Below are 14,719 nucleotides of genomic sequence, written 5' to 3' on the forward strand. Positions count from 1 at the left end.
AGAGCATTTAACCACTGTGCCACTGGAGATTAAAAGCCAGGAAAAAAGGATTCCTTTGATGTTAGGAAGGAATAAACAGCTAAAATTTATTGAATACTTGCTATGATTCAGGAGTATACTGAGGGTGTTTTCGGTTATTTGCTTCCTTCTTGGAAGGAGGTATTATTATTTTCCTGACTTTATAAATGAGAGATTGACTGGGAATTGAGCCCAGGTCTCCCCTCATAGGTGAGAATTCTACCACTGAACCATCACTGCCCCCATTCATTATTTGTAGGGATGTTTTATTCTTTTTTTTCTTAAAATAACTTTTTATGGGATTTTGACTTTGATACTTTTCTCTTGCTTATTTTACATGAAACTAGTTTTTCTGAACTTTTAAAAGAAGGCTTAGTTCAGGATAGCTTTTCTAACTTCACAAACCACCCCCATGCCCTTTGCCTTTTTTAAGCTAATGTTTAAAAATATGGCAGCTTGCTTTCTGAGATTTCTAGAGCTTCTTTCTTTCATATCTATTGTCCCTGTCTTGCTCAGTTTTGATTCCAACTCCAGAATCAGTGCCAACTCCTGTCTTGCAAAGCAGCCCTGGCTGTTTAGTTTTCTAAGTTCACAGGAGCTAGACTGCTGTGCTCCATCCCCTTCACATTTTACCGTGGGCCCCTAGCCCTTACCTTGTATGCACAAATGAGTTAGTTAAAAGTTTCTCCTCCTAGTTTCTGCTGCAGTTCTCAAGTTGGCCGGCTATGCATTCCAAATATCCAAATATGAGAACAATATTTTGTTCTCAGACCCGCTGCTTCCTTTTGGCTTCTCCCTCACAAATGCTGGTTGTGCTGATACCTGCAGGTCTGCTGGCTGTTAGTAGTTTGTTCCGCCCCTCTTCAATTTCAGAGGTCATGGGGATGGCTTGTCACTTGTAAATGCTTTCTGTGAGTTTGTGGTTTGCTGTCTAGTTGCTTTTTTTATATGGAGATTTGAAGAGGTTAAAAATCTTTGCTGCCATACCATCATCTTCCCAGAATTCCCCTTCAGTAGTGTTTAAATACATTGGAGTTTCCTTTTCTTAAAGGCTTTGGTAGACTACTCTTTGAAACCATCTGGCCCAGTGTGGTGGTTCTTTGTTTGTTTGCATTTACTCTTTGAAAACTTTATTTCTTCTGGAGCCAGTTTTTGTAATTTATATGTTCCTAGAAAATTATTCTCTTTATCCAGACCCTCAAATTTATTAGAACTGAGCAAAGTAGTTTTATTTTTTAATTTCTTATTTATCTGTGATTAGTGCTCCATTTTCATCGCTTATTTTACCTGAGAAGCCCTGGTGGCGCAGTGGTTAAGCACTCGGCTGCGAACCAGAAGGCCAGCGGTTCAAACCAATCAGCTCTGGTGCAGGAGAAAGATGTGGCAGTCTGCTGCTATAAAGATTCCAGCCTTAGAAACCCTGTGCGGCAGGTCTCCTCTGTCCTGTAGGGTTGCTATGGCAGTGGGTATTTTAGGTCTTTTGTATTCTCCCTTTTTTCTTGAATAGGTTAGTTATTAGGTTTTTCTTCCCCCCCCCAAAGAACTAATTATCGAACTTACCATTTCTTCTAATTTTTTTTTTAATTGTGCTTCAAGTGAGAATTTATAGTTCAAGTCAGTTTCTCATACAAAAACTTACACACACATTGTTATATGACCCTACCTGCTCTCCCTACAGTGTGACAGCATAATCCTCCTCCCCACCCTGTGTTTCCCCTGTCCATTCAACCAGCTCGTGTCCCCCTCCGCCTTCTCTTCTCACCTCTGGACAGGAGCTGCCCACTTAGTCTCATGTGTCTACTTGAGCTGAGAAGCATACTCCTCACCTTATGTCTTACAGTCCAGTCTAATCTTTGTTTGAAGAGTTGGCTTTGGGAATGGTTTTAATTTGGGGCTAACAGAAAGTCCAGGGCCCGTGTCCTCTGGGTCCCTCCAATCTCAGTCAGACCATTAAGTCTGGTCTTTTTACTAGAATTTGAGTTCTGCACCCAGCTTTTCTCCTGTTCCGTCAGGGACTCTCTGTTGTGTTCCCTGTCAGGGCAGTCACTGGTGGCGGAGTCTCTGGTTTATGTGGCCCTTTCCATCTCTTGGGCTCATGTTTTCCTTGTGTCTTTGGTATTCTTCATTCTCCTTTGCTGTAGGTGGGTTGGGACCAACTGATATATTTCAGATGGCTACTTGCTAGCTTTTAAGACCCCATACACGACTCACCAAAGTGGGATGCAGAACATTGTCTTAATAAACTTTGTTAGCTGATTGACCTAGACATCTCCTGAAACCATGGTTTCCAGACCTCCACCCCTGCTACTTTGTCCCTCAAAGTGTTTGATCATATTCAGGAAACTTCTTAGCTTTTGCTTTAGTCCAGTTGTGGTGACTTCCTCTGTATTGTTTTTGGTCCTTCCCTTCACCTAAAATAATTCTTGTCTACTATCTAGTTAGTGAATTCCACTTTCCCTCCCTCCCCACCCTCCTAACCATCAAACAATGTTTTCTTCTGTGTTTAAACCTTTTCTTGAGTGCTTATAATAGTGGTCTCATACAATATTTGCCCTTTTGTGACTAATTTCACTCAGCATAATGCCTTCCAGATTCATTCATGTTGTGAGATGTCTCACAGATTCATCGTTGTTCTCTATCGTTTCATGGTATTCCATTGTGCGAATATACCATAATTTGTTTATCCATTCATCTGTTGATGGGCATCTAGGTTGTTTCCATCTTTTTGCTGTTGTAAACACTGCTGCAGTGAACATGAGTGTGCATGTATCTATTCGTGTGATGGCTCTTATTTCTCTAAGATATATTCCAAGGAGTGGGATTACTGGATTGTATTTTTTTTTTTTATGGTACTTCTATTTCTAGCTTTTTAAGGAAGCGCCAAATTGATTTCCAAAGTGCTTGTACCATTTTACATTCCCACCAGTAGTGTATAAGTGTTCCGGTCTCTCCATAGCCTCTCCAACATTTATTATTTTGTGTTTTTTGGAGTAATGCTAGCCTTGTTGGGGTAAGATGGTATCTCATTGTAGTTTTGATTTGCATTTCTCTTAATAAATAAATATATATATTTTTTTTTAACGGCTAATGATTGTGAGAATTTCTTTGTTTATCTGTTAGCTGCCTGAATGTCTTCTTTGGTGAAGTGTCTGTTCATATCCTTTGTCCATTTTTTAATTGGGTTATTTGTCTTTTTGTTGTTGAGGTTTTGTAGTATCTTGTAGATTTTACAGATTAGACCATTAACCAATATGTCGTAGCCAGAAATTTTTTTCCCTGTCTGTAGTTTGTCTTTTCACTCTGTTGGTGACATCTTTGGATGAGTATATAAGTGTTTGATTTGTAGCAGCTCCCAGTTATCTAGTTTCTCTTCTGGTGATTGTGCATTGTTAGTAATGTTTTGTATTCTGTTTATACCATGTATTAGGGATCCTAGCGCTGTCCCTATTTTTTTTCCCATGATCTTTATCATTTTAGTTTTTACTTTTAGGTCTTTGATCCATTCTGAGTTAGTTTTTGTGCTTGGTGTGAGGTCTTGTTTCATTTTTTTGTAGTTGGATATTTAGTTATGCCAGCATCATTTGTTAAAAAGACTGTCTTTTCCTCCATTTAACGGACTATGGGCCTTTGTCAAGTATCAGCTGCTCATATGTGGATGAATTTATGTCTGGATTCTCAATTCTATTCCACTGGTCTATGTATCTGTTGCTGTACCAGTACCAGGCTATTTTGACTACTGTGGTAGTATAATAGGTTCTAAAATCAGGTAGAGTAAGGCCTCCCTCTTTGTTCTTCTTTTTTGTAATGCTTTACTTATCTGGGGCCTATTCCCTTTCCATACAAAGTTGGTGATTTGTTTCTCCATCTCATTAAAAAATACCACCGGAATTAGGATCGTGATTGCATTGTATCTATAGATTGCTTTAGGAAGAATAGACATTTTCACAATGTTGAGTCTTCCTATCCATGAGCAAGGTATGTTTTTCCACTTACGTAGGTCTCTCTTGGTTTCTTGCAGTAATATCTTGTAGATTTCTTTGTATAGGTCTTTTATGTCTCTGGTTAGTGTTATTCCTAAGTATTTTATCTTCTTGGGGGCTATTGTAAATGTTACTGATTTGGTGATTTCCTCTTCCACATTCTCTTCGTTGGTGTAGAGGAAACCAGGTGATTTTTGTTTATCTTGTATCCTGATACTTTGCTGAAATCTATTAGTTCCAGTAGTTTTCTTGTGGATTCTTTAGGGTTTTCTGTGCATAAGATCATATCACCTGCAAATAGAGATATTTTTCTTCTTCCTTGCTAATTTAGATGCCCTTTATTTCTTTTTCTAGCCCAATTGCTCTGACTAGGACTTCCAGCACAATGTTCAATAAGAGTGGTGATAAAGGACATCCTTTTCTGGTTCCCGATCTCAATGGGAATGCTTTCAAGCTCTCTCCATTTAGGGTGATGTTGGCTGTTGGCTTTGTATAAATGCCCTTTATTATGTTGAGGAATTTTCCTTCTATTTTGCTGAGAGTTTTTATCACGAACGAGTGTTGGACTTCGTCAAATGCCTTTTCTGCATCAATTGGTAAGATCACGTGGTTCTTGTCTTTTATTTATGGGATGGATTATACTAATTGTTTTTCTGATATTGAACCATCCCTGCATACCTGGTATGAATCCCACTTGGTCATGATGAATTATTTTTTTGACATGTTGTTGAATTCTATTGCCTAGAATTTTGTTGAGGATTTTTGTGTCTAAGTTCATGAGGGATATTGGTCTTTAATTTTCTTTTTTGTGGTGTCTTTACCTGGTTTTTGTATCAGAGTTATCTTGGCTTCATAGAATGAGTTTGGGAGTATTCCATCCGTTTCTATGCCCTGAAATACCTTTAGTAGTAGTGGCCTTAATTCTTCTCTGAAAGTTTGGTAGATTCTCCAGTAAAGCCGTCAGGGCCAGGGCTTTTTTTGTTGTTGTTGAGAGTTTTTAAATTACCTTTTCAGTCTCTTCATTTGTTACAGGTTTATTTAGTTGTTCTACCTCTGGTTGTATTAGTTTAGGTAGGTAGTGTGTTTCTAGAAATTTGTCCATTTCCTCTAGGTTTTCAAATTTGTTACAGTACAACTTTTCATAGTATTCTGTATGATTCTTTTAATTTCAATTTGGTCTGTTGTGATATCACCCATCTCATTTCTTATTCAGGTTAGTTGCTTCCTCTCCTGTTTTTCTTTTGTGAGTTTGGCCGATGGTTTATTGATTTTGTTGATATTTTCAGAGAACCAGCTTTTGGTCTTGTTAACTCTTTCTTGTTTTTCTATTCTCTATTTCATTTAATTCTGCTCTAATTTTTATTATTTGCTTTCTTCTGGTACCCATTGGCTTCTTTTGCTGCTCTCTTTCTATTTGTTCGAGTTGTAGGGTTCTTTGATCTTTGGCCCTTTTTACTTTTTTGATGTCTTCTAATTTCTTGAGTTAATTACTTAATTCGTTCCTTTTTTTTTTCATGTTCGTTAATATAATTAAAATCTTTTGGGAAATTTCTTCCAAGCACTGCTTTAGCTATATTTCGTAAGTTCTAATATGTCATATTTTCATAATTTTCTGGATATTTTGAAATTTTAGGTTTGATTTATTCTTTGACCCAAGAATTGTTTGACAGAGATTTAAAATTCCCAAAAGGCAGGGACTATTATTTTCTAGTTTCATTAACTTTTTTTTTTGTCATTTATTGAGGTTTTCTTAGCTGTCTAATAAACTCATTACCGTCAAGTCAATTCCAACTCATAACGATCCCATAGTTTCCAAGGCTGTAAATCTCTGTGGAAGCAGACAGCCTCATCTTTCTCCTGTGGAGCTGCTGGTGGTTTCAATCCATCAACCTTTCAGTTAGCAGTCTATAGCTTTAATTATTGCACCAGCAGGGTTACCTAATAGATGATTAAAATTTTAAATGTTCCATGGACACTTGAAAAGATTTGTTTTCTTTTATAGTAAGGCCCAATGTGTGTTGACTAGATTAACCTTGTCAATTACACTAATTAGGTCTTTACCTTTTCTTTCTTTTTTTGGTCTGTTTTCTCTGTCAACAGCTGAGAAGAGTTCCCACTAATGTGTTTCAGTTTTTTCTTATATTTTCTGTGGTTTTGCTTTTGGTTTTTAGTTCTGTGGTGTTTGAATAGGATTCATTACTGTTAGGTCTTCCTTGTGAATTATAGTCTTTCTTATGATGAGTTATACTTCTTTGTCTTGTTAAATGCTTTTGCCCTGAATTCAGTCCTGTCTGGTATTAAAATCATGACTCACGAATGTAAGCAGCTTTTTTATTGTCTGTATTTGCTTGGTAGTCCTTTGTCTATCCTTTTACTTTCTGTCTTTCTGAACCACTTTATATTACCTGCATCTCTTTAATTAAATTAAAATTTAATTTTTTAATCCACTCTTAGATTTTTATATATATAGGATATAGTTGGATTTTCTTTGTGAGTCAACCTGGAAGTTTTTCTTTAATAGGTGAGGTTAGCTCATTTTTATTTATCGCTCTGATACATGTTTGGTCTTAGTTTTGCCATCAAAAGATCTGCTAGGATTTGTTTATATCGTGTCTTTGGCCTTTTTAAATTGTTCACTGTATGGTCCATTATTATGGCTTCATTTTTTTATGCTTCCTCTGGTAATTTGGAAGATTGTTTTTGTCTTGTAACTACTTTTTTAACTGTAACTTAAAATGTATATTTAATTTTTTCCTCAACTTTTCATTTAAGATTTCAGTCCTTCTGAAAAGTTGAAATAATTCAGTGAACAATATACACATCATCCAACTAGATTTACCACTTGTTAATATTTTGCTATATTTGTTTTATTTCTGTCTATATGTATTTTTTTCTGAATATTTATTTGTAGATGACTTGTAAATGTAGTGATTTTTCATCACTAAGTACTTCAACATATATCTCTTGAAATATTCTACTGTCTTAGTTACCTAGTGCTGCCTTAACAGAAACACCACAAGTAGACCGCTTTAAAGAACAGTTATTTTCTCATAGTTCTGGAGGCTAAAAGTTCAAATCTGGGTATCAGCTGTGTTGATTCCTTCTGTGAGCTTTTCTCTTAGTTTCTAGTGTCTGCTGGCAGTCCTTGGCATTCCTCGTCTTTTCTGTGTGTGTGTGTCTGTGTCTCCTTGGCTCTTTTTGAAACTGTGAAGTCATTAGATTTAGAATCCCCATACTGATATGACCTCATTAACATAACAAAAGAAAACCCCGATTTCCAAACAGGATCACATCCACAGGTACAAGGGCCAGAAGGAGTTCAGCTTATATTTTGGGGGGAAGTAATTCAAACCATAACACCTACATAACCACAATACCAGTATCACACCCAAGTACTTTAACACTGATATAATTTCTAATATGGCTTCTATATTTAAATTTCCCAAATTGTCTCAATAATTTTCTCTACAGTCCTTTTTATTTGTTTGAGATCCAAAGATCATGCACTATATTTAGTTATATTTCTTTTGTCTCCTTTAATCTAGATCGATCTCCTAGTCCCCTCACTCCTCCCCCTTTTTTTGTTTCTTTCATGAAGAGTCAAGGTAGTTTTATCTTATAGAATCCAGCATCTGGATTTTTCTGCTTCCTCCTGATTAGATGCAGTTAAACATTTTTTGTCAAGAGTTCTTCATAGGAGATATATCCTTTCCATTTCATCATATCAGGAGGCACATAATGTCAGTTTGTCCCATCACTGATTGTGCTGAGTTTAATCCCATGGTTAAGATGCTGTTAGTACTCTATTTTTATGTTTCTTTTGACTTCTTCCTATGATCAATGACTAAATATATTTTAACTTCCATCTCCTTTTAACCTTCTATTATTTTTCTTTATATCTTTTAAATTCACTTATACTTTTATGTTATTTAATTTATCAATTTTAAATATCTTTTGACTTCAGCTATAGAAGATGAGAAAGTCAGTGTACTTACACTACCTCCCACCTTTTCTCCTTCTTTTCTTCTAGCATTTCTTATTCATTTACTGTTTTTTTTTAATGAAGAAAACGGAATCTAAACTTTATCTAGTAATTATAAAAATGACTGAAAACATCCTTTAGATCTTTATTGTCGTTGAGTTGGTTGGGTTGGAGACATGGTAAAGTCTGCAGGCATTGGGATTAGGTTTGGACTGTTATTTATTTGTTATCTACTCCACTTTAAAAAGTTGGTTAGCCACTCTTCATGATTATTTTTGGTTTGCCTCTTCTAATTTTAAGATCGTGGGCTCCAACTTGATGAGTAGAATCATTTTCTGGGCTGCAGTGCAAGCAGCAGAGCACTCGTTTGGGACCCATATGAAGCTAAAGGCCACACCTTGATCCTCAGATGTTTCCTGGTGCTTACCTTCCCCTCATGCCCCTTCCATTTCAGTGTCTTAAGTGTGCCTTTTATTCTTCTCTTCAGGCCTCCCAGTTGCTGGGCAAACCTCCGAATTTGTTAACCAAGTGTTAGAGAAGACTGCAGAAGGCAATCCCACTGGAGGCCTTGTAGGACTAAGAATACCAGCATCAAAAGTGTAATCAGCCTCATTGGACCACTGGTCAGAAATGTCTGTGTTCTTCACGTTGTTCATTGTAAATTTTCATTCTGTTTTGCATGTCAGTTTAGCATTATGTAAACATTTACAATTAGGTTACATTGTTTTAAGAACTAAGTAGCATAAGTGAAGCATGATCCAAAATACTTGATTATTGCATTTTCAGAGCATAAACCATGGTTAAAACTGCTACTGGCATCAGAATTGAAACTGATAAGTTTAAGTAAATGTTTAGGGTACAGATTTCAAAAATCTGGTGAAGTAAAACATTTTGGAGGGGTGAAGATATTAATGTAAATGCCAAATATTGTGGCAAGTTTATGCTCTGAACCACACACACAAAAATTGAGGAAGCATTTTTTAAACAGTCAGTTTAGATTGTTTTTAGAATTACTGCTTTTTGTTCAGATTTTCCACAACCATTAATCTCACTTGTACATGGCACACCCAGCCCTCGTGCCTGTGTGCCATATTAGACGTTCATTTTCAGAGCTCAATACTATATATATATACATATATATATATAAATGTCTGTGCAAGTAAGAAAAAAAAGCATATTCTTCGTGCCTTGTATTTTGGGGAAACTATAAAACTGGTAATATTTTGTATGATGAAAAACCCTAATGAGGAAAAACAAGATATATAGATGGAAAAATTATGGGGTTTAAATGTTTTTTTGTTCCAACTCTTTTTCAAATTTTTTGAATGTATATAGGACTATGTTGAAATGTAGATATATGCCACAGAGTCTGTGTATTGTATAAAAAAAACAAAAACAAAAAAAAAACAAAAAAAAAGATGGCTCTAGAAAACTCAATTTCGGTACTTGACCGGAAGAAGACAAATACTTGCACATTATTGCGATTGTTTTATTTTTTGTACCAAAGACAAATGCAACTGATATGGCAAACTGCCAGTCTAAGTAAAGTTTTGCACAGCTTACATGATACTGTATGAATGTATGAAAAAAAACGGAAAAAAAAAAAAAAAAAGAAAAATTTCAAAGGTCAGGGTTAGGGATCTTACCGAACTGTGAATTTTATTTCTGTTTGGGTCCAATTATCTACAGAAGGAGCGTCCGTACATACAAATATCATTTTGCTGTTCCTTTAGTTTGCTTCCATAGTAGATAAGTTGGTGGCCATTTAGGTGTCTGTAAATCTTTTCATTTCTGCACTTACTGTAGGAAATTTTAATATATTTCATTTTAGTAAGCTATTGGTAAAATAGTTTTTGACTTTGAAAATTCAAAAGTTTATTTAGCTTATTGTAGTATACTTTCACCAAACAACCAAAATACAGATTATTTTTATTGTATTATGTATATATATGTAAAGAAAAAAAGCTAAAAATATCTAATTCTTTAGTTGCCACTTTTCCAATTGATGTATTATTGTGCATGTAATATTTTCAAAGATCAACACAAGCTTCAGACAAAAACAAAAAAAATTTATAGATTTTTATATTTTTGTACAGATATTTTCAAACAAGCTTCTTCAAACTTACATGTGACTTATTCTTCTTCTATAGTTTCTAGAACTGAGAAATACCAACACATTTAGTTTTTAGGTGCTCTTTTTTGCTCACATAAGACAGCTTCATTAGTCAGTGTTTTGACTGTGTTAAAGCTTTACCTCTTGATGAGAAATTTCTTACATCAAGGCAGCATTATAAACCTTTCCCACAGACTTTCTCCATCCTGTCTCTCTCCTGTTTTATCCTCAGATCTTGTGTTTTTCAACTCTATAAACTGGTAGCTTAAAAACTATTCTTAAGCAAACCAAAAGCAAACAACAACAAAATACCCTATCTAGCAAGGAAAACAAAACAAAACAATTTCAGACCTAGCTGCTGGGAAAGTATCTTATTTCTCCAACTTACCCCTTGGAGAATTTATTTTTAATTATACTCTGTCTACATAACGTGTTTCCTTTTCTTTTACTTTCTCCCCCCGCCCCCCTTGTAAGCTCTAGCATATGAAGCTGTAGTTTATGAAGGCTTGATTCTAAAACACAGTAACAACTGAACAATGTTGCTAACGTGCTGAGAAGGATTGTCTTAACACCTTAGCTGAACTGTGATGCACAAGATTTTCCAGAGTGTTTGGTGGAAATGTACCTGGTTAGTACTTTCCCACTAAACAGATGATAAGCTCAAATCTAATAGTTTAATAGAATGTAAGTTCATTGTTTAAAGTTTGTCCTTTGTAGATGGGAGAAGGCAAAGCACAGGTTTGGAACTTGGAAGTATGTAGTTTTGACCGAGAGTGTATCTGGGAAATTGGACAATATTCCACAATATGGCAGTTTTGCAATCAGGTGAAGATCGCTTCATGATAGAGATTCAGCTGATGAGGTTTATAAAATTGCCCCTTTCTAGCTGCTCTACTAGGAATTCTGGTTTTTTGATACTTTTCTCCTGTCTGCAAACCAGAATATGATTTTTTTGGTCTTGCATTTCAAAAAAAAAAAAACAAAAACAAAAAAAGACTTTGAATCTGTTTAGTAGATTCCATATCCTTGCATTTCAGTGTTTTATATGTACTACTTAAGTTAAATAGTTAAAAGCTTTTAAATAGTTGAGCTTTTTAATGTTGACACTTTATTTTGTATCTATTTATATATGTATGTATATCTTAGAAAAGCACTTTGTTAAAAAAAAATTGCATTTTATATGATTCCTGCCATTTGCTGCTAAATCTGGGCTGGTCAGAATGCTGCAGCGATACTTGATCTAAACAAAAACCTGGCAGTAAAATGTAGAGTAAAAGTTAAATCCTTTTGCTGTTTTAACTTTATCATAAAGATGATGACATAGGCAGGCTGTGCAGCTTTGCATTTTAACCAGGGGACTCTGTGGCATTTAAAACCGGCTAGAAATGGTTGTACTTTAATGCCAGTAATAATCTGCTTCCTCTATTGTCATTAAAATATATACGTTTAGTGTATCACACAAACAGATCTTATAAGGGTAACATAAAAACCCCAACAACTGTACATGTTCTGTTTTTTGAAATCGTGGCATGTATTTTTGGGTGAAGATCATTAGAGAAGAACTCTTTAAAGGTTTTCTGTGTTCATACATGGTATACAGATAGCTCATAATGAAGTCCAGAATCTTACTTTAAGTGAAGGCATTGTGAATTCACCTCAAATAAACCCATCGTTCCAAAAGCAATGATAAACTTTGACTCTAGTACTACTATGATTGAAAAACAAACAAAAAACGTTTTTCCTAGTTTCAGATACACTGGATTCTTTATAGAGTTTGTCTCCATGTGAAAGCATGCTGTCCAGTTGCTCTTGTTACGATCTTGTTGGAGTTTGGAATTGGGTGCCACACTTTCTCAGTCAATACGGTTGTTTGTTCTACTGTACCATGTATGATTCTTGTCCTTTCCTATGTCCTTCATGACAGATTAGGATGTGGCTTTATATTGTGCCTTACTTGTACATGTAAAACTAAACATCTTCATTCCCTTCCATTTCCTAAATCTTTAACTTTGACCTTTTTGGTGAGAGAATCAGAGCTATTACAAATGCATCATGAAGGATTTCAGATGGACATGGTTTCGAATTCCCCTCTCTTTATAGTTATTTTATATTTGTACGAAAGACCAGTTTTGAATGGTCTTTGATTACAAGGGGGGAGAATTAGCAGTAATTTCACTACATCCCTTTTTCTGACTTTCATGACTTTGTCATACATCTTCTTTCTGATGTCTGACTTTATTTGCTTCTTAGCAATAGTCTGCATTTAAAGAAAGGTGTGTTCAGTTCATTGGCTTGAAATTGACTATTTCATTTTTCCAGAATTTTTGTAGGAGAAGAATACCCGTTTTGTTTGTTTTATAAAACAGATGACACGTCTCTTTAAAAGAAACAGAAGTACAGTACTTTTGAAATACAATGCTGTTAGTTTGGATTTCTTTTTTTTATATATAATATTCATACAGTTATCTGATGTTTGCCTTCATTAATAAAGCTGTTAGTTTATTCACCAAAATGTCAAGAATGGATGTGCTTTTCTTTATTCCATACAGTTAAAAATATCTTAGCTGCTAAGATTTAGTTAACTTTCTAAGAAATGAATTCAAGTTGCCTTTCCGTAGGAATTAAGAAAAACCTATGTTTCCTTTTTTTCTTACAGTCTTCCCGAAATTCTGTTCAAGTATTTTCTAGTTAATTATGTAACAGAATGTTAGCATCTCTCCAAATCTTGAAACTTGAATTTTGAGAATGCGTTGAATTATGCTTTCAGTGTTAAAGTAAAAGGTTTTGATTATCCTTCTAGTGAAGTCTATTGTGGAATACTGTTTCCCATGGAACTGAGGCTGTTTCCACAACTTTGCACAGAACTGCAGTCTTGTTCTTCCCTTGGGTCATGACCAGTTGTCTCACACAGTGCCGTAATACTTGTGGATTCTTTTTAATCTTTGTAATCTTAATAAGGGCATTATGAGAAGATGACTCCATTTTTTAAAATATTTCAAACACTTTGGGATGTAACAGTGAATGTCAGTTGTCGGAATGGTTGTTTCGTTTTAAGGAATAAGCATGTTGGGGAAAGATGATGAAAATGTACTACTGAAAGTTATACACTTCCATAGGCAGGTGGGGGTTATGTGTTGAAACATAGTCCTCCATGCTTAGTAAACTGACTGAAATGTAGAAATCACACCTCGGAACTGAATTATGCCAAATTGCCATTCTTGCTTAGAAAAGAGACATTTGGGGGTAGTAGTGAGGGAATAGAACCTCAAAACTACTTTCAAATAGTCTTCTGGAATTGAAGACTTGGTGACCAGTGAAGAACATCAGAGTGGGGTATTTCTGTGTGCCAAGTTTGGGTGAACTAGGTTTGCCTCTTTCATAACAATGTAAACACAATGGTGTAGTTAATTAAATTCTGGGTGGATGGGAGCGGGACTGATTACTGTGTCTTGCCCTTCGCCCTTTGTTTTTTTCAGAACCAAATAACAGAAATGTATATGTGTGTACTGTATCTGCCTTTCCGACACATTTTTATATAATACTGTATTTCACTGCCTGCTTTTTTTTTACCTTCTTTCCCTAGGATTTGTCCTATAGCTTAGCATTTGTGGTTAACAGTGATACTAGGGCTGACAGCACATAAAAAGTCATGAGAGAAGAGCGGAAGGACAAGAATTCAAAGCATTCGTTCATGTAATGTGGCAACCTCTTTTGCATAGTTGTGTGGGATCCTGTTTGTAATGCTATCATAAATATTCTGTAGAGTTTTTTTTTTTTTTTTCCTTCTCCCCCAACTGGAGCTAAGAAACTTTTTATTGGATTCAGTCCTGTCTCTTGTCTAGAAAGAGTTTTATCTTGTTGACGCATGAGCTGTTTAAAAATTATTCTATTAAATGTTGGTTAATAGTTGTGCAGTTTTTCTTTTCAGAAGAAAAGGCAATTCAATTCAACTGTTGCCTTTGTTTTTCTGTCACCTTCCAACCCCTCAGCACTTCTAGTCAGATACAGATTCATCAGTGTATGCAACATCCTTTGTAATTTAAAATAAAAAAAAGATGAAAAGGTTTTGAATTGCTTGCCTCATGTTTTTGCCTCTCCTTTCTCTACTGCTTGCGTCTCTATTGCTTACCAAGGCAACCATCCACTCCTCTTCAAGATAACCCACTGCAAAGCAACAAACTGTTGATCACGCAGCCCCTCTCTTGATAATGTACAAAGAGCTAACTTTTGGGGGGGACATTTTGGTTTTTAAATACCTTAGTGAAATTTAGATATTATGTAGAATTATTTGTTGATGTAACATTTGTGTAGTTTTTACTTATTTCTCCTATTTAGTTCTTTGGGCAAGCAGTTTCTCTTTGAGAGAAATAAAGCATTTTGGGTTTCTCATGATTTAATCATTTGTATGTGTTTGTGTGTTTAATAATTCTGAGGAAGTCTCCAGGCTAGGCCAGGCATATACATACAGCCTTTAGTCAGGGGCCCGAGTGAACACCACTGTGGGTGGATGTATTCCTTCAGCCAGCACACTTTTGTTTAGCCTTTACTGTGCCAGGACTTGTGCTAGGTACTGGGATATAAAGAGGTACTCCAGGATACCTCCAGGAACTCCCAGTCCCCTGAGAG

At 35.6% G+C, this 14,719-nt stretch overlaps 1 protein-coding gene across 2 annotated transcripts in view; it reads left to right on the plus strand.

Annotated features, from left to right (window-relative positions):
• Positions 1-14,338, plus strand: part of CREBRF (CREB3 regulatory factor) — a 65,110-nt gene extending 50,772 nt beyond the window's left edge. For both annotated transcript variants that reach the window (XM_049874325.1, XM_049874326.1), the window contains exon 9: positions 8,468-14,338. In XM_049874325.1, the coding sequence (XP_049730282.1) occupies positions 8,468-8,583 (116 nt within the window). In that variant the 3' untranslated portion in view covers positions 8,584-14,338. The remainder of the gene's footprint in view (positions 1-8,467) is intronic.
• Positions 14,339-14,719: the final 381 nt, after the last annotated feature.

Source organism: Elephas maximus, chromosome 2, assembly GCF_024166365.1.
Source record: "Elephas maximus indicus isolate mEleMax1 chromosome 2, mEleMax1 primary haplotype, whole genome shotgun sequence".
Classification (NCBI taxonomy): domain Eukaryota; kingdom Metazoa; phylum Chordata; class Mammalia; order Proboscidea; family Elephantidae; genus Elephas; species Elephas maximus.